The sequence below is a fragment of the Phascolarctos cinereus genome, unplaced genomic scaffold (assembly GCF_003287225.1).
Source record: "Phascolarctos cinereus isolate Bilbo 61053 unplaced genomic scaffold, phaCin_HiC Scaffold_4;HRSCAF=312, whole genome shotgun sequence".
Classification (NCBI taxonomy): Eukaryota; Metazoa; Chordata; class Mammalia; order Diprotodontia; family Phascolarctidae; genus Phascolarctos; species Phascolarctos cinereus.
The window spans coordinates 210,809,658-210,829,818 of record NW_027555847.1 but is presented as its reverse complement, the minus strand read 5'-3'; the positions used below and the strand labels follow the sequence as shown (position 1 = coordinate 210,829,818).

Genomic DNA, 20,161 nt, shown 5'->3' with positions numbered 1-20,161 from the left:
CAATGGGGTTAAGTGACCAAGGTCACACAGCTAGTAAGTGTCAAGTGTCTGAGGCCAGATTTGAACTCAGGTCTTCCTGACTCCAGGGCCAGTGCTCTATCCACTGTGCCACCTAGCTGCCCCCCAACTCTCAAATTCTGCAATCAGTTTAAAACAAACTGAGAACATTTCTGGGGCAGCAAAGTTCACTCCCCATGTCTTCTGGTGATTTCCTCTTTCTATCTCCACATAGACACAAATGTGCCTTGTCCACATCATACCAGGAAGTGGGGTTCCATTGGATGTGAGGATCAGCTGGTCTGCGATGGCTTTGGTCCGTGAATAGTGGTCAATGTGCTGAAGCAGGGAGAAAAGAGCCATAGGGCAGGTCAGTAATGAGGGCTGCCTTCTTCCATCATTATCTTCACCTGTAACTATATCTACTGCTCACATACTAGGAGTATTCTTGGGGAGACTGTGGTAAAGAGGCAGCTGCAGCTTGGGAAATGAGATGAAACCTTGGGAGGTGATTGAATCTTCTACTTCCTTTCCCATACTTTGTTCTTCTTTTTTTTTTGTTTGTTTTTTAGGCAATTGGGGTTAAGTGACTTGCCCAGGGTCACACAGCTAGTGTCAAGTGTTTGGTCTGAGGCCGGATTTGAACTCAGGTCCTCCTGACTGATGCTCTATCCACTGTGCCACCTAGCTGCCCCCACTTTGTTCTTATTTTCAAACATACTATATGGGGCACCCCTTCTGTATGAACTATTTGAAGGTTTTTGCCCACCTTCCCTATCTGTCTAGGCTATGCTGGGAAGCTGTCCTGTACAGAATCAGGGGGATAGATAAATTGATCCTTTAAATCCTTAATGATTCACATTATATTATATCATATCATGTAATTATATAATATATGTTATTATATATAAATATTATGTTATATAATTATATAAATAATGCTTTACAGTTTATAAAGTTATTTTAGCTTTTGTCTCACTTCCCAATCTAGCCAGGCTGCTTTTGGTGCTATTCTGTGCCAAATTAAGGGAACAGATGAAATTCTCCTTTCCCAATAGTTTATCTTTATATAGCATTTTATAGTTTACAACATGATTTCTTTATAGCAATATTATGAGGTAGCTAGTACAAGTAATATTAGCCCTATTTAACAGATGAAGAAACTGGGGATCAGAGGTTAGGCTATATAGTCAGTAAGGAGTAACCTAGGTTTCCTACCTCCAAGTCTAATATTGCCATTTAATTCAATTTTTTAAAAAAATGTATAAAAACTATAAGCAAGGCACTGTGGTTAGAAAGACAAAAACAAAGCTGTCCCTTCCCTCTGGGAAATTTCATTCTACTGAAAGGATGCAACACATACATAAGTAAATATAATATCATTTGAGGCACTAGAAAGTACTAACATCTAAGGGGATCAGGGAAGCCTTCCAGAAGACATGGTACCTGAGCTGAGCCTTAAAGGAAGAAAAGGATTCTGAGAGGCAGAGATGAAGAAGGAGTGCATTCCAGGCATAGGGGGCATTTTGTTCATGGAAGCAGGAGATGAAGTCTAAGTTCAAGGCCATTTTGACTGGAACAAAGTGCATTAAAGGGAGTGATGAGACTGTGGGAAAGTAGGCTGAAGCCAGATTATGAAGGTCCTTAAATGCCAGGCTGACGAATTTGTATTTTATACCAGAGACACCAAATAGTCACTGAAAATTCCTTGAGTAGTGGAGTGACATAGTTGCACCTGTGCTTTAAGGTTATTTTGGCAATTTTGTGGAAGATGGATTAGAAAGAAATGAGACTAGAAGCAAGAAGACAACTTAGGAGGCTAATTTAGGCAAAAGGTAAAGAGGGCCTGAGCTAGAGTAGTGGCCATTTGTGTGAAGAGAAGGGGAAGTATTTGAGAGGTGTTATAAAGATAGAAATAATAGGACCTGGCAGCTGAGACTGCATATGGGGGTGAGGGAAGGAAGATTTGAGAAGAGAGAAAAAGAGAGGAGAAAGAAGAGAGGAAAGGAGGAGAGGAGAAAGAAAACATTCCATTATAAATTTGTAGTTAAGTATAAATGTCTGGAAACAAAACTGAGTATTTATGTTATGTATAGACAGCAAGTAAACCAGGTTTAGAGACAGCAGGAACTCCTGAGGGTGAGAGATGTCAGTTGGCCAGGCAGTGGTGAGGTAGAGGAGGAGGATGAAGTACAGAGGGGATAAATTTGACAGGTCCTAGTACAGCAACAAATTCCACACAGGTAGGTCACTCCTTAAGTAGATCAGGGAAGCAGACAAGGCTCTAACCGCTCATGATTATATACAATTTGGGGTAGCAGTGCCCTTCCCTTGCAATTGGCTGGTAGCTGGCCTAGTGAGAACCTGATCCACACCCCAAAAGTTCTTGGATTTCCACTGCCCATGATCCTTCAGTCCCTTTTTCCAGTTGGGAAAAACTAAGCTTCCCATCAGCTCTCTTGCTGATAAGGGGCGACAATCATATTTAATGTGAGACTCCAGAGTTATAGTTCAGCCAAAGGTCAGGGAACAGGGTAGCGGCAGTAACCTGGATCTACTTCTCTTTGGGTTTTGCTGAACGTAACTTCTGAATTAAGAGCAAATTTCTCGGTTGCTGTTAGAGTGAGGAGGGTGTATGACTCATACAGTTCAAGACCCTATAATCCCTTACAGAGATGGATCCTCTACCATGGTACTTCATGTCTTCATCAATTATACTTATAAATACTTATAAAGCACCAACAATTTGCCAGGAACTGTCCTAGGTACTGAGGGTACAAAGAAAGCAATCAATCAGTCAGTAAACATTTATTAAACACTATGTACCAAGCACTGTGTTAAGGGATACAAAAAGAAACAAAAGACATTCCCTAACTGCAAGGAGGTTACAATCTAATGGGGGAGACAACATGCGCGCGCACACACACACACACACACACACACACACACACACACACACAGAGCAAGCTATATGCAGGATAAATAGAAAGTAATTAATAGAGGGAAGGCACTAGAATTAAGAGAGGTTGGGAAAGAATATATGTGTTAAAAAATATCTAGTTAAAAATGGGATTTTAGTTGGGACTTAAAGGAAGCCAGAGATGTCAGTAGTCAGAGTGGAGGAGGAAGATTGTTCCAGACAAAGGAGGACAATCAGAGAAAATGCCCGTGGTCAAGAGAGGGAGTCTCTTGTTTGTGTAACAACCGGGAAGGCAGTGTCACCAGAATGAAGAATATGTGCAGGGAATAAGGTGTACGAAAACTGAAAAGGTAGGAGGGCTCTAGGTTATGAAGGGCTTTGTATGACAAGCAGAGCATTTTGTATTTGTTCCTGGAGGCAGTAGGAAGCCCTAGAGTTTATGGAGTAGGGGGTCGATGTGGTCAGACCTGTGCTTTAGGAAAATCACATTAGTGGCTGAATGGAGGATGGACTTGAGTGGGGAGAGACCAGAGGCAGGCTAGACCCATCAGCAGGCTACTGCAATGATCCAGGCATGATGAGATGAGAGCAGTAGAGGGGTAGAAGAGGTGGCAGTGTTAGAGGAGAGAAGGAGTATATTCAAGAGATGTCCACAGAGGGGAAACCGGCAGGATTTGGCAGCAGCTTGGCTATGGGGGAAGGGGGAAGGATGCATGAGAGATAGTGAGACTCCAGAAAGAAACAAAATAGCACGTAAGGTGGCTGGGGTAGGAAACTAACAGAAGGCACATGTATACACACACAGATGTATAATATATTTGCATATATATAAAACATTTGTAGCCATATACAAAATATATAAAGCAAAGACAAGATAACCTTGGAAGATGTTAGTAGCTGGTGGGGGTGGGGGTGTTGGAAAGTGGTAGTGTGGGGCAGGAATAGGGAAAAGGTGCTATTTGAACTGAGGTTGGAAGGAAACAAGGGGCAGAGCTGAGTGGGGAGAGTATTACAGGCAGAGGAAACAGCCAGTACAAAGACATGGAGATGGATTGTGGTGTGTGACAGCACATAGGCCAGTATGGTTGACAGCAGAGTACAGGGAAGGGAAAAATATATAAGAGAGTTTGAAAAGTGGGATGGTGCTAGGTTGTGAAGAGCTTTAAATGCCAACTAGAGGAGTTTATATTTTGATTTGAGAAGTAAAAGGGAACCACTGGAATTTATTTGGTTGGGGGCGAGGTGGGAGGGGGACATAGACATGTTTTTTGGAAAACTTTTTAAGACTGTCTCCTAATTGTTGTTGTTCAGTCATTTCTGATTCTTTGTGATGACCCCTTTTAGGGTTTTCTTGGCAAAGAGCCTAGAGTGGTTGCTATTTCCTTCTCTAGCTCATTTTACAGATGAAAAAACTGAGGCAAACAGGGTTAAATGACTTGTCCAGGGTCACACAGCTAGCAAGTGTCTGAGGCCAGATTTGAACTCAGGACTTCCTGGCTCTAGGCTTGGTGCTCTATGTACTGTATCACCTAGCTGGCCCTAATTATTCAGCTTCAAACAGTGGGACAGGGGTAAGAGAGTAGGTAAAGGAAAGAAGTTTGCATCATTTCAAATAGGATGGTGGCTTTACCCTTTCCCCAGCCCAGTCCTCTAATCCCAAGGAGCTTGGTACCTTCTCAAGTGGGAAATATGGCACGGAGTCTTCATCGCCCTGCTCAATGGGCTTTCCTCCAAATGCAACATTGACAGTGCTGGTGTAGATGAGCCTTGGAATTTGCCGTTTGATGCAGACTGTCCACACAAACATATACATACAAAATACAAGTGTAAATACATATGCAAAAACACATACATATAATAAACACACACACACACGCAGGACTTAGTGTGAGTGAGGAGATGGCTGGGGAGGTATCCACAAGGGAAATAACAATCAGGAACATTCCCTTACCTCTCTTTACTATTAACACCTAGGTCTTTTGGACACAGCCAGAGTCATGAGTCTCCTCAGTCACGAGAGGATGGCTTGAGCACTAATAAAACTGGGGTCCTCTGAGCAAGACCTGCACTCTGATGGCAAGGTGTACCTGAAGGCAGACCTTGCCCTTAATAAGACAAGAATGGTAGATGAAGCATCATTCTTTGGATATGGTTCCAAACCATTTTATGGCTGAGTGTGTGTGTGTATAGCAGTGAAAGCTAGTTTGGAGAACTCTTGCAGGATAGTCTTAGAGACAGAGGGTTTTCAGGAGTAATAATAACATGGAACATTTATTCAGTGCTTTGAATTTGCAAAGTGGCTTGCAAATAGTGTTGTATTTGACAACCTTGCTATTATTATGCCCATTTTGCAGATAAGGAAATCAGGCTGAAAAAACCATTGAGTGACTTGAATAGTTACAGTGTCAAGGGCAGGATTTGAATTCAGGTCTTCCTGATTCCAAGTCCAGGGCTCTAACTATTGGGAGACACACTCTAGATATCAAGAAATGAAACTCAAAGGCTCCCAGGCCAGAATGTTGTGGAGGGGCCATGCTTAATGAATTCCTTGATACTTCATTCCTTCCATTTTCAGTGGCTTCTATTCCTCCCATTTCTGGCATTCAGACTCTACCTTTTGGGCTGGAAACACTTAAAAGTAGTTCTAATCTGAGGTTGAATGGATATCCCTGGGGTCCCAGAATCCTCCTTTCTCTTCTTCCCCACCCCTACTTTCCCTCTTTCTATCACCTCTGCATTTAAGGCTATGGACATGTCAACCACACCCTCAGCATGACAGAAATTGGCCACTCCTCAGTAGGTCCAGTTTGCAGAGAGTGAGAGTGAGAGTGAGAGTGAGTGAGAGAGAGAGAGAGAGAGAGAGAGAGAGAGAGAGAGACAGAGAGAGAGAGAGATGTTCCAGGGCAGGCCACACACAGACCAAAGAATAGGGGATCTCTGCTCCCCACTCTCTGGAAGGTGGGTCAGATTCTTCCCAAGTCAATGGGAACTTTGGCTGCAGGATTCCCAGTTCAGCTCCTCTAGGTGCTTAGTTGGGGTTTGTGGTCAGCACACAGTTTCTCCAGAAGAGAAGTGAGGAGAGGAGAGGAAAGGTCAGGGCACAGCACAGCAGTCTTGCAGATTCAGGCCACAACACTAGGGAGAGGGCAGCTGAGCTCCTACCGTTAATCACTATTTTAGTTCCTCCAATGTTTACAGATTCAATCTGTTCTTTATGCAGCTACAAGAAGAAGATGGAATGAAAGTTGCCCAATTTCCCCCATACATGCAGGATGCAGATTCAGGCTGTAGCAAGGTTAGGGCATGGGGTGTGTGTGTGTGTGTATGTGTGTGTGCGTGTGTGTGTGTGTGTGTGTGTGTGTGTGTGTGTGTGTGTGTGTATGCATGCATGTGCATGCGTGCATGCTGTTAGGGTTGGGAATATACCCAGCTGTTGGGGGTGGGAGGAGACCATTGCATCAGGGAATCATAGATACAGAAGCCATGGAATCCAGGTCCTCCCCCATTTTACAGACGAGGAAACTGAGCCCTGGGGAGGTTAAGCAGCTTGTCCAGTGCATCACATAGGTAGTGTCAGAGGTGGGATTTAAACCCAGGTCCTGTTGAGAGGCAATAAACTCAATTCCACAGCCACTCAGAGTGGGTCCTGAACCAGATTAAAATGTAGCTGGGAATTATTTAACAAAATGCAAATATAATACAACACAGATGTTAATTTGTGGTTTTCCAAGTCACCAGTGTTGCAGGATCTGGTTCTACTTAAGTCTGACAATGCTATGGATAATGGATAGGGGACCAGAGTTCAAATCCCACCACAGACATTTACTAGCTGTGTTACCCTAGGCAAATTACGTAGCCTCTCTGTGCCTCAGTTTCCTCATCTTAGGGGGGATGGACCTGATGGCCTCAAAGGGCCCTTCTGGCTCTAAATGTGTGATCCTGTGACCCCAGTGCTGTCTCCAGCATGAGCCATCATTACTCTGCTTCTGGTTTTAAGAAGGTAAAAGATAAAAATTCTGTGGTGCACAGCTGGCAGTTATGAACCCTTTCAGTTCTGTTCCTGTGTGGTTGCTCCCTGCTCCTGTAGGCAGGGTCAGGGGTTCTCACATATCTCCCCCTCTTCCCATTGAGCACTCCCCTCTCCCAGCTCCAAGCCTCACTCCCTACTTTCTTGGATGGAGTGTAGAGGAGAACCAGGAAAACACCAACAAAAGTCTCCTGATCTGTCCCCTGTGGGTAGGACAGAGACAAGAACTGGAGACATGGGACTCTTCCTTTGTGCTCTGATTGATCCCAACCATGGCTTTTCCTCAGACTCAGTCTCAGGGCCTCTCATTCACCCAAGCTCAGTTCATTGAAAGAGGTGAAACACAAAGGTAGTGAGGGACTCACTCACTGGATGTGGGGTTAGTATTCCTTCAAAAGAGTCTTCAGCAATGGGAATTAGTCCCCTTGAGAAATAAGATAAACCGCATGACCTGTGATGCCTCTGGGTCACCCTGAGACACCCTAAGCCAAGGAGGACTGAAATCTGGGCTTCTGGCCCCTACCTAGGAGCTCTGGGTATCTTTGACTAACCAAACACGAGGTTCCCCCTCTCTGTCCTGAGGACCCATCCTGGTTCTGTTTCCATCTTTTTGTGACCCACATGTGTGTGTCAGAGAGATAGAGAAGACAGGGAAACAAAAAGAGGAACAACAAAGAAGGGGAAAATGTGTGTGTGCGTGTGTGTGTGTGTGTGTGTGTGTGTGTGTGTGTGTGTGTGTGTGTGACAGACATACAGAGAAAGAGACAGACACCGGGTGGTGAACAAGGAGAGAGAACAAGACAGAAAGAATGAGGGAGAAAAGAACAAGAAAGAAAGAGAAAGTACATATGGAAAATGGGAGGCAAATCAGTAGACTGAAGTTCTGTGAAGTTCTTGTCTCATTCTTGTCTTTACATCCCTGGTGCAGGGTGGGGGACGTGAATTATTCAGTTTTTGTTAAATGAATTCTTTCATCCTCAGAAAGCCAAATACTTCATAAAAGTTATTCTTTTCCTTTTAATTTCTTCCCCCTCCCCAAACAAAACAAAACAATAAAACTACAGAGGGAGAAGAAACTCCCTCATCACCTCTTGTCAGTCATGGTGTCTGTACCCTCATCTCCCTGACCACCTTGGACCAGGGCCAAGGTCCTGGGGGTAGGGAGGAAGGGTGGGGTTTGATCACACCTTTTCAGCACCTGACATTCCATAGGAAGCCACATGGAAAACACAGTCAACCCCTTCACAGGCTCGATATAGGGCCTCCCCATCCCGGATGTCACCCTAGAAAACAGAGAGGGAGGAGATGGGGGGAGCTGAAATGCAGAGAGTGAGAGTCTTTGACTAGGACCCCAGTTTCTCCCTCAGTCCAGGTTTTCATCCTGAGATAGACAAAGACTTCCTTGTTCAAGAAACACTATCTTACTAGGTTATTAGGAGCTGGACAAGAACGATTTTTCAAATCCCTGACTGAATCATGAGGAACCTTGGTCTTTGGGATGGAAAAGGTTTATGAATAGCTCCACTATCACCCAACTTTCCTTACCCTCACACTGCTCCCAAACCTTCTCCCCCCAACTTGGCATGCTTAATTCCATGGGTAAAAATTCCCCATTCGACCAACCTCTTTCCTCAACCCTACAAAAACAAAAACAAAACCTTTTTTCCTCCCAACAGAAGTGTAGTTGTGGACTTGTCTCTTCTACGAGGTAGTCCCAACCATACCTGGATGAATGCAACTCCTTTGGTAGCTCCCATTTAGGACGCTGGATGTCAAGCAAAACCACTGAGACCCCCTTCCGGACAAGGCTGGAGCCCAGATTGAACCCAAAGTAGCCACCCCCTCCTGTCACCAGGGCCTTCTGGATGGAGGGATGTGGGGGCTCTTCCTGCTCCTTAGGTTTGCTGTTGGGAGCCTGACTCTGGGGTGCCTGGCCCTGAGGTGGTTGGCTCTGACGTCCCTGGCCCTGGGGTACCTGGCCTTGGGGTGGTTGGTTCTGAGGTGCTTGGCGTTGGGGTGGTTGGCCCTGGGGTGCCTGGCTCTGGGGTGCTTGGCCCTGGGGTGCCTGGCCTTGGGGTGATTGGCCCTGAGGTGCCTGGCCTTGGGGTGGTTGGCCCTGGGGTGCCCGGCCTTGGGGTGGTTGGCCCTGGGGTGCCCGGCCTTGGGGTGGTTGGCCCTGGGGTGCCTGGCCTTGGGGTGGTTGGCCCTGGGGTGCTGTCAAACCACCAGCTTTGGGTTGAGCCATGTTGGGACAGGAGGCCCCTGGTCCTTCCCCTGATCTCCAGGCCTGGCAGACAGGGCAACTCTTCTCCCCTAAGGTGGCAGCTCCACAAAGGTGTGGGGAAGAGCTTGTGGGGTTGGGTTTCATCTTCTAAGGTTCCATTTAGGTCACTGCCTCCTTGCACCTGTTGAACAAATTCCACAATAACAATAGCAAATCACCCTCCCCCCAAACAAACAAACAACAGTTTTTAAGAAAGAAACTAGTCATATATCCATAATAGATAGCATAGGTTCTAGGGCTAACTTCATTTGGCCTATAAATTGCCAAACCTAGGACTGCTAGTGAATTTTGCCTCCTCAGAACCGTGGGACAGGGGAGGGAGTGTTGGGGTGGAAATTCCTGATATCTCCAGAATGGTTTCTGCATGTTGAGCCATATATGGCTACCTCAGCTCCTCATTCAGCTGGTGGAATTCACTCTAGTACAAGGATTTTTTTTAAAGGGAGGGGGAGTTCTCACATAAAAAGCTGGGAGCCCCAGATTTGATGACTCCATCTGGGGCTGACCCCTGGGAAAATCTGTGGAGCAACTACTTTTGGCTTCCTGCCCTTTGCCGCCGTCCCTCAGACCTCAATTCTTGCTTCTCCTGGGTACTGGGCCATCTCTGCCTTTCATTCCTCTCTAGGCTGCACTCCTGATCCACCTGGGCTTTCGCTACAATGTCCCAGCACTTCCATCCCTTTTGTAGTTTCCTTTTATGTATTATCTTTCTCCATTAGAATATGATGTCTTGAGGACAGGGACTACCTTTCTTTCTGCTTATATTTGTATTCCCAGGCTTAGCATAGTGCCTTTTGATTTTTAGCAAGGTATCAGGGATTCAGAGACTGCAGAGCTGAAAAAGCACCTTGGAAATCAGAAAGTCACAGTCATAGCATCGTAGATCTAGGGGTGGAAGGGATATCAGAGCCCTTTTAGTCCAGAGGCTTGTATTTAGGTCGTGCTTCCTCAGTGGAGGGAGGCAACAGGTAGGGGGATAGGGATAAGGTCCCGGAGGTCAGATGCCTTTACCTCCAACTCATTTGCCGGTCCCAAGAGAGCACCAAGCATGCTTTCACTCAGTCATCTCCTCAGCCTGTTTGCCTTATGTTAAAAAGATCATGAATATGGGGTCAGGAAGACCTTGAATTTCACCTTTCTGTTTCTCACTTTCCTCATCTGCTAAATAGGGATAACAGCACCCAACTCACAGGGATGTCTTTTTTTCCCACTTTTTTTTGGTTGAGGTAATTAGGGTTAAGTGACTTAACCCAGGGTCACACAGGTAGAGTGTTATATGTCTGAGGCTGGATTTGAACTCAGGGCCTCCTAACTCCAAGGCTGGTGCTCATCCACTAGGCCACCTAGCTGCCCACGAAGGGATGTCTTGAGGGTCACATACTATATGTGATAATGTATGCAAAGTGCTTTGCAAAGCTTAAGGCTATTATCGCTGCCATCATTTAGAGGGGCGTAGAGATTAGATTTGTGATTTCATTGATATGGGGTAGTTCTGGATGAAGACATTTTCTATGTATACAGCCCAGTACCTTCTCTGAAATTTATAATCTTAAAGAGGTGCCTAGAGAACTGAGAAGTGAAGTACTTTGGGCAGGGCCACATACTCAGAACCTGAATCTGTGTCTTCCTGGCTCCAGGCTCGTTGTGTGGAATCTGTTATTATTCAGTTTTGTCTGACTCTTTGTGACTCCATTTTGGGGTTTTCTCGGCAGAGATGCTGAAGGGGTTTGCCGTCTCCTTCTCCAGCTCATTTTACAGATGAGGAAACGGAGGCTCAGTAAGGATAAGTGACTTGCCCAGGGTCACACAGCTAGCAAGTCTACGGGGTGAGATTCAAACCCAGGTCTCCAGACTGCAGCTCCAGTTCTCTTGTCACACTGCCATACTGCCTCACATGACACTTTGCTTTCACCTTTTCATGACGCCTGCACAAATGACCAGCGTACAGAATAGCTGCATGTCCACGAAGACAAGAGCTTCTCTAAATTCTTGGGTAAATATTTGTTGAATTCAGCAACCACTTAGTAAGTGTCTACTGTGTGCAAGGCATTGGGGTTCCAAAAATGAAAAACAAAGCACCCAGTCCCTTGCCTCCAGAAGTTTACAAGCAAGAAATTGTAAGGGAGGAATGGAAAATGCTATTCACATCCAAAGAAAAAACTGTGGAATGTGAATGCAGATCGAAGCACACCATTTGCTTTTTTTTCCCTTCTGTTGTGTTTTGTTTCCTCTTTCTGGTGGTTCCTCCTGTTGGTTCTAATTCTTACCTACAACATCACTAAGGTGAAAATATGTTTAATAGGAATATATATGTACAGCCTATATCAGATTGTGCCCTGTCTTGGGGAGGGAGGTGGAAAGGGAGGGGGAGGAAAATTTAAAATTCAAAAGCTTATGGAAGTGATTGTTGATAATTCAAAATAATTAATTAAAAATTAGAAAAGAAATTATGAGGAAAGGATGTGACATATTTAATTATGGTATACAAGGTAGAGTGTGGCATCTCCTCCAAGAAGCCTTCCCTGACCACCCAACCCTGTGCTCAGCTGAGGTGCCACCTGAATCAGTCTTTAAAGGAAGGGAAAGACTTCACAAAGCAAAGATGAGCAGTGAATTAATTCTAGGCAGAGGAGTCTACCTTGGCAAGTTCCCAGAAGCAGGACTTAGCATGGTAAGACAAGACGGGGACCAGGTTGTTCCTGACCCACCCTCTTTTAATTATACCACAATGCAATGGAGTGTGCAAGTAGGGGAGGAGGGTGAGATTAAAGCTGGAAAGGTGGGTTTGACATGAGATTATAGAGATCCTTCAATGGCTGGCTAAGCATTTGGTCCTGTCCTTTAGGTAATGGGGAACCTGAGGCAGTTTAGAGGAGGCAGGTAGAGGATCAGACCTGGGCCTAAGGATGATTATTTTGGTGGCTGCAGGAAGTTCTAGCCCCAGTCTCTTCCTGAGTTTCTGCCCTGCGTCACCTACTGACTATTGGACATTTTGAACCAGATGTTCCATGGGCATCATGTCTGAAACAGAATTCATTATCTTTTCTCCAAACTCAGATTTCTTCTGAATTTCCTATCACCATGGAGGTCTCCACTATCTTTTTGATCAAACGGGTTTGAAACTTTAGTTTCATCCTCTACTGTAAAATAGGGGTGATAATAACACCTACCTCACAGAGTTGTGAGGATCAAATGAAATATTTGTTAAGTGTTTAACACAGTGACTGGTCTTCCTTCCTTCCTTCCTTCCTTCCTTCCTTCCTTCCTTCCTTCCTTCCTTCCTTCCTTCCTTCCTTCCTTCCTTCCTTCCCTCCCTTCCTTCCCTTCTTTTCTTTCCTCCTCTCTCACTCCCTTCCTCTTCCTCCATCCCTTCCTTCTTTCCTCCTTTCTTTCTTCTTCTCTCCCTTGTTTCCTTCTCTCTCACTTCCTTCCTCCCCCTCTTCTTCCCTCCCTCCTCTTCTTTGCTTTCTTCTTCCTTTCCTTCCCTCCTTTCCTCCCTGCCTTCCTTCCCCCTCTTTCTTCTTCCCTCCTCTCACCCTTTCCTCTTCTTCCTCCCTTCCTTCCTCCCCCCTTTCTTCCCTTTCTCCTCTTCTTCACTTTCTTCTTCCTCTCCTTCCCTCCTTTCTTCTTTTCTTCCTTCATCTTTCCCTCCCTGTCTTCCTCCCTCCCTCCCTTCCTTCTCTCTTCCCTTTATCTCTTCTCACTCTATATCCAATCACCTGCCAACTCTTGCTATTTCTGTCTCCATACCAACTCTCACATGTAGTCCTTTCCACTCGCACAACCTTAGTTCAGACCCAAGCCATTTTCCACACAGCCACCAAAGTGACTTTGCTAAAGGGTAAGTCTGGCCATGTCACTGCCATTCCTCTCCCTTCTCCATCTCTGGAAAATCCCATGTAAACTCCTCTGTTAGGTATCATTTAAAGTTCTTAAAGTGTGTGTGTGTGTGTGTGTGTGTGTGTACACACATACATATACATATGTATATGTATATATACACAAACATACATATTTATTTCCCTCATAAACTCTGGGTTCTAGCTCACTTGCTGCTTTTCCTATTTGACACTTTATCCTCTTTTCTCCATGTTTTCACTGGCTGTCCTTCATGCCTGGAAATCTTTCTCTCTTCCTTTAAGACTCAGCTCAAGAGCCTCCTGCCTACATTCTCTCCTGATCCCTCCAGCTGCCAGTGCCGTCCCCTCCAACATTATGTTGTATGTGCTTTGCATATACCTACACATGTGTTTTGTATATACCTATGTATGTGTATATGTGTGTCCCAGATACTATGTAAGCTCTCTGAGTGAGGGCACTTTTGTCATTTTATCCCCAATGCCTAGTATAGTGCATGCCACATAGTAGGCAAATGATAAATGCCTTTTTGCTTGCTTAACTAAAAGATGGTGATGGGGAGTGGTTGGAGGCAGGAAGACCAGTTAGGAGTCAACCAAGTATTTATTAAGTGTTTATATGTGTTAGACACTGTACTAGGTGTTGACGACAGAAGCGAGCCAGCTTACATTCTAGTAGGGAGGCAACATGTGCCTATCTAATATAGACGAAACTACTTTTTAGGAACATCTATTCTACAACAGGTCTCGGAGAAGCAAACCAGTGTAACACAGACAAATGCATTATAAATGGGATCAGTCAATCATCCCTGGGGGATTAAGCCCAACAAATCACCCGTCAAGCATTGATACCCAGTTGAAATCTTGGGGCAGCTAGGTGGTGCAGTGTCTAGAGCTCTGGCCTTGGAGTCAGGAGGACCTGAGTTCAAATGTGGCTTTAGACACTTGACACTTACTAGCTGTGTGACCCTGGTCAAGTCACTTAACCCTGCTTGCCTCACCAAAAAAAAGAAAAAAAAAGAAATCTTGTGGAAAACACTTACAAATGAATAATGTATAGCAAAAGAGGATAGTTTGGGTACAGTAAATTCCCTGAATCTGGGAATGTGGGGGTCCATGGATAAAGAGTCTGTGAACTTGAATGGGAAAACAATTACATCTTTATTTTCACCAACCTCTAACTGAAATTAACATGTCCTTCACTGATGAACACAAGCAACAAACCAAAATGATATTAGATTTTGTTACCAAGAGAAATCATGGATATTTTCAAATTACATTATAATTATTGCAGAGATTTTAAAATTAATAACAATAACAATAGCACCAACAAAAACAACAACAAAACAGTTTAAAGTTTGCAAAGTGTTTTGCAAATATTATTTTATCCACACAATAACCCTGAGAGGTAGGTATTATTATTATTATCCCCATTTTATAGATGAGGAAACAAAGGCAAGTTAAGTGACTTGCCCAAAGTCATACAACTAGTAAATGAAGCTGGATTTAAATCCAGGTCTTTCTGACTCCACATGTAACACTCTACCCAGTCTGGCTACCCAATTTGAAATTACTGTAGTTTAAAAAAAATATATATGTATATCTATTACATATATATATCACAAAATTTTTAAATACTTTGATAACCACATTTTAATGTAATTGACTTCCTTTGTAATCCTAAATATTTTATTTTTTGTATTTAAAAACGTTATTCTGAGAAGAGGATCCATAGGCTTTGCCAGACAGCCAAAGAAGGCCCATGACACACACAGAGGGTAAAGAAGCCCTGGGGTTAAGAACTTTCCTGAGGCGAGTATGTGGAGAGAGAGCAAGGAAGATTTTTTTTTTCCCCTTTAGTGCCTTTTGGTGAGGGAGCAGTGTAATTGCATGATGATTATAAATAGCTCTTTAAAGTTTACAAAAACACTTTCCAGACTATCTGTAAGGTATATATGTTATCTCTAAGGTAGGTACTAGGGTAACATTACCCCCATTTTATTGATGGGGAAACTGACAGAGATGTTAAGTGACTTGCCCATTGTCACTAGTTAGTATGCATAGGAAGTGCTATTTGAACCCAGGTCTCTTCTTTCTTCAGGCTCAATACTGTTTCCACTCTATACCGAGTGCTTGCAAAAACTGTGCTAGATAATGGAGGAAATACAAGGAGATTTGTATTTCTCTTTGGCCAATTCTCTTCAGTCTAGGAGGGATTGATATGTAATACACAAGGTGACTATATATATGACACATACACAAAAAGGCAACAATACAATAAATACATAACAATTATAAGGCAGATCATAACAAAACAGGGACATGGGGAAGTACTAAGTAGAATTACAGAATATCAGAGTAGGGAGGGACCTCAGAGGCTGTTTAGTCCAAATTGTACCGAAATGATGGCTCTCTAGCCACCATTGCAACAAATGGTTTTTCATCTTGAAGACCTTTAGTGAGGGGAGTCCACTGTCTTCCAAGGTAGACCACTGGATAACTCTAATTGTTAGGAAGTTTTTTATTTTATTTTATTTTTTTAAAATATAGAGCTTGAAATTACCTCTTGGAAAGTCTACCCATTGACCCCACTTCTGGCCTCTGGGACCAAACAGAGTAAGTTGAATTTCTCTTCCAGGTGGCAGAAGTACTTAGAATCAGCTAACTTTTCTCTCCCGAATGTCTTCTTCTCCTCACTAAATGCTAAACATACCCAACTCTTTCAACCAATCCTTGGGTGACATGGTCTCCATTTCTATCACCATTATGGTCAGTTTCCTTTGTATGCTGTCCAGCTTACTGAACATATTTTCTAGATGGCCGAAGTACAGAACCATAAACTTCTGTGTTCCTAGATACTATATCTTTCTTAGTTCAACCTAAGATTGCATTAGCTTTAGCCATCTAATAAATTGAGCTTGCAGCCCACTGACTTCCCTGGAGTTTTTTCTTTAAAACATTAAAAAAAAAATTTGCACCCTCCCAACCCACTCCTTGCCCCAGTTGAGAAAGAAACAAAAAACTTCTGCTTCAAGCATGTATAATCAAACAAAACAAATTTCCACAATGGTCATGTCCAATGTCTATTTGTCTTATTCTGCATGCTGAATAGCATGTTTTAAGGCCTCTGGGATTATCTCCCTGGATCTTTTTCACAAGAACTGTTTGTTACCTGAACACAGGTCCCCCATCTCATATGTGTAAAGTTGATTTTTTGGAACCTGTTAAATATCATTTCCTTAGCTTTAGCTCATCATTTTAGGCTGTTGAGATCTTTCTGGATCCTTATTTTCTCATTCCATGTGTTACTATTTCCCTCAGTTTCAGGCCATCTACAAATCTGATAAGGGTGCCATATATTACTTGATCTGTTCCTTCTTCATCTTTCCACTTACACTGCCACCCACTTAGTTGCCACCCTCACTTCCTGAACTATTGAATAACCTCCTAATTCTGCCTGTTGAAAGCTTTCTCTTCTTTTGAAGCCCAGCTCAGATGCCATTGTATCCCACGAAGCCTTTCTTGATCTCCCCCAGATGTACCTGCTGTACCTCCTTAAGCTTTATTAATGCAGCTTAGATCTTTCCTTAGTCTTATCACACTCTATCATATGGTGTGGTTATTTGTGAACATGTCATTTAACTGCTTTCGTTTCAGCTTCAGTTTACTCATCTGTATAATGGGAATAATGATACCTGCAGTACTACCCTTTGGGATTGTTGTGAGACTCAAAGAAGATAATATATGTAAAGCATTTTTCCAACCTTAAAGTTCTCTACGAGGTATTCCCAAGGTCCTTGTGTTTTAATACACTATAATAGCATAAGACTGCACCAAGACTTTTGGGACACCCTACATAAATGCCAGAAATTGTTATTATTCCCATTTGGCTTTAAGGTCCTTAAGGGTAGGCAGCAATTGTCTTTTTCAACTCTGTATCACTAGCACCCAACACGGTGCTTGGCAAATACTTGGATAATACAAGAATCTATAACTTTGTTGCTATTCCTTGCAAATCAGTCATTCTGTGCTTTAGTAAATGAATCATAGACCCAGAACAGGAAGGAACTTAGAAGCCATCTAGTACAACCCATTCATTTGGCAAATGAGGAAACTGAAGCTAAGTAACTTTTCCAAAGTGGCATAACAGTTAATAAATGGCAGCTTTGGGATGTGAACCCAGGTTCTTTGATTCCAAACTCAGAGCTCTTTATACTGTACCAAGTGTGAGCTGCTGTGACTGGAAAAAAATGTCTGGGGAAACAACGGTCTGGTCCCATAACACATAATTTGGTAATCTGCACAAAGAAGGTATTTAATAAATATGTGCTGAGCGAATAAGTTTCTGAAGTTAACTAGGTTGGTCTTCAGACAAGACAGCCACTCCATCACTGGGAAGCTACATCAAGGTCTTTCTGGTTTGGTAAGACCTGTAAGTGCTTACATTTTATTGTCATTGTCTTTGAGGACTCAGGATCACCTTCATGCCACAATGAAGCATCAGCATCAGAAGACTTCTATGGCAGCTAATAAAAGTGTGTTGAATTGAGCTGTCCAGATCCATCTATACATGGAAGAATAATCTGATAGTGGGTTAAATCAATTCAAGAGGAAAAGGATGGTGGCAGGAAAACCTGTTGAAGGGTCTTGGCACTACTTCAAGTGAGTGGTAATCAGTCAACAAGCATTTATTAAGCACTTACTATATGCCAGACATTGTGCTAGGTGCTAGGGATATAAATACAGAGAATGAGGCAATTTCTGCTCTCAAAGATCTTAATGGGGGAGCCAGCAGTGTATATATAAGTATATAAAGCAACAAATACAAAGAAAATAAATAGCAAGAGGATTAGAAAGAAGGAAACCAGTTCAAAAGATATTGTGGAGATAGAAAAGATAGGACCTGGTTACTGGATGTGGGAGGGGAGGGAGAGCAGAGCCCAGTGTGGGTTAATTGTAGGTATATGAATTTCACTTCTGTTTTTGACATCATCTGCTGAGAGCTGTTGCCTCCCTGAATAGCTGCCTCCCTTGACTTCAAGGACAGGCCTTGGGCAGTTGGGTTTACCCTAGGGACATCTCTGCACATAGTCACACTATGTAGTCTTCCTCACTTCCACGACCAAACCCCAAGAAGTTGTCTGTACTCGTTTCTCAACCCACTTTTAACTGAATTTCCAAACTCCTCACTCAACTGAAACTGCTCTCTCCAAGGTCAACAAAGATCTTGAAAAATCTAATAGTCTTTTCTTAGTTTCCTTGTTCTTTTTGAAAACTCTGCAGCATTCCACACTGTTGGCCACCCTTTCCTCCTGGATAATCTCTCCTTCCTGGGTTTTCATGACACTGCTTTCTCCTGGTTCTCCTCCTACCCGTCTGGCCCCTCAGTTTCCTGTGCTGGTCGTGTCCTGACTCTGAAACATAAGTGTCCCTAAAGGTAGTCTTAGACCTTATTTTCTCTCTATATACCCTCTCAGGGCGTTCTTGTGAATAGTTCTGTTCCATTTTTATGCAGTTGACTCTCAAATCTCTATATCAAACAGTCTTTCTCCTGAGCTGTAGTTCTATATCACCAACTGCCTAATGGATATCTCCACCTGAAGATCAAACTTAACATGCCTCATATGAAATTTTATTATCTTTCCTCTCAAACCCATCTTTCTTCTTAAGTTCCCTATTTCTGTTAAGGATATACCACCATCCTCCAAATCATGCAGGTTCACAACCTTCATCCTTTACTCTTCACTTTCCCATCACTTCCCATATCCAGTCCAAACTCTTGTCAGTTTTGCGTCCATCACGCTTTGAATCTGTCCCTTTTCCTCTACTCATACGGTTACTATTGAGGACCAGCCTCTTTTCATCTCTCATCTGGACTATTGCAATAGCCTCCTAATTGGTTTCCCAAAATCCAGTCCCTTCCTTCTCCAATCTGTCCTTCACACAATTGCCAAAGTGAGATTCCTAAAGCACAGGTCTGATGAATAACTTCTTTCTCAGAAAGCTTCCTCTGTTTAGCATTTTAAAGTCTCTCACAATCTGGCTTCAGCATATCTTTCCAGATTGACTTCACACCACTCTTCCTTACACCCTACACTCCATGTTCCAGCCAAATGGGCCTATTTGCTTTTCCCCACATATGACATTTTCTGCCTCCATGCCTTTAAGAGCCTGTCCCACATGCCCCGGTATTGCACTTCCTCTTCATCTCTGCCTGTTAGAGTCCATAGCTTTATTCAAGTCTCAGCTTTAGTGCATCCGACACGAGAACATTCCTGATGCTCCCTGGTTATTAGTGTCTTCTCCCCAGTTATTGCCTTGTATGTATTGTACGTAAATATGAATATATCTGTATTTTTCTGTGAACATATTATGTTCCTCCAAGTAGAATGCAAACTGTTTTGTTTTTATCTTTGTATTCCCAAATGCCTAACACAATGTTTGCATATAATCTGTGATTAATAAATGCCTGTCGAGTGAATAGTCATTAGTATAAATAACTAATGAAACACTCCTAATTAGGAGAGTGAAGGTGATTGGTGGGAGGATGGGTCTTTTAAGGCAAGTATAGCTCTGGAGAAGTGCCCTAGGTATCCCCACCCCACGCCATCCCACAAAACTAAGGGTTGTATGGGGTAAGAATTTTTTTTTAGGAGGAGGTTGTTATAGTGTAAGCAGCACTGGATTGGGAATTAGGAGACCTGGGTTTCTCTTCTCTCTGCCACTGCTACCTGGGAAAAATCACTCCCTAGACTTCACATTCCTATAACTGAAGAATTCAATGTAGAGAGAATAAAGTATAACACATGGGCAGACCAAGTGCTTCACTGGTACCCATGATATACCAAAAGTGAAGATTTATGGAAAAACCTGAATTGCTCAGGATGAAACAAGTTGGGTGGGTTAACATCTGTTTGGGGAAGTATGGTACTGTGTAAACAGCGCTGACTGTGCCCCAGATCCTCGGATCTAATCCCATCTCCACTAACCTCTCTTGATCTCAGTTTCCTCTTCTGTAAAATGAGGTTGGACTAAATGGCCTCTGAGATCCTTCCAGCTCTAATCTATGACCCTAT

The 20,161-nt window shown here is 43.3% G+C and overlaps 1 protein-coding gene across 1 annotated transcript in view; it reads right to left on the bottom strand.

The window, feature by feature from the left end:
* Positions 1-9,312, bottom strand: part of SDR42E2 (short chain dehydrogenase/reductase family 42E, member 2) — a 31,970-nt gene extending 22,658 nt beyond the window's left edge. Inside the window, 6 exon segments of the mRNA XM_078151736.1 lie at positions 261-336; positions 4,590-4,708; positions 6,080-6,137; positions 8,132-8,227; positions 8,669-8,688; positions 8,691-9,312. Of these exon segments, the coding sequence (XP_078007862.1) occupies positions 261-336; positions 4,590-4,708; positions 6,080-6,137; positions 8,132-8,227; positions 8,669-8,688; positions 8,691-9,312 (991 nt within the window).
* Between the last annotated feature and the right edge of the window lie 10,849 nt (positions 9,313-20,161).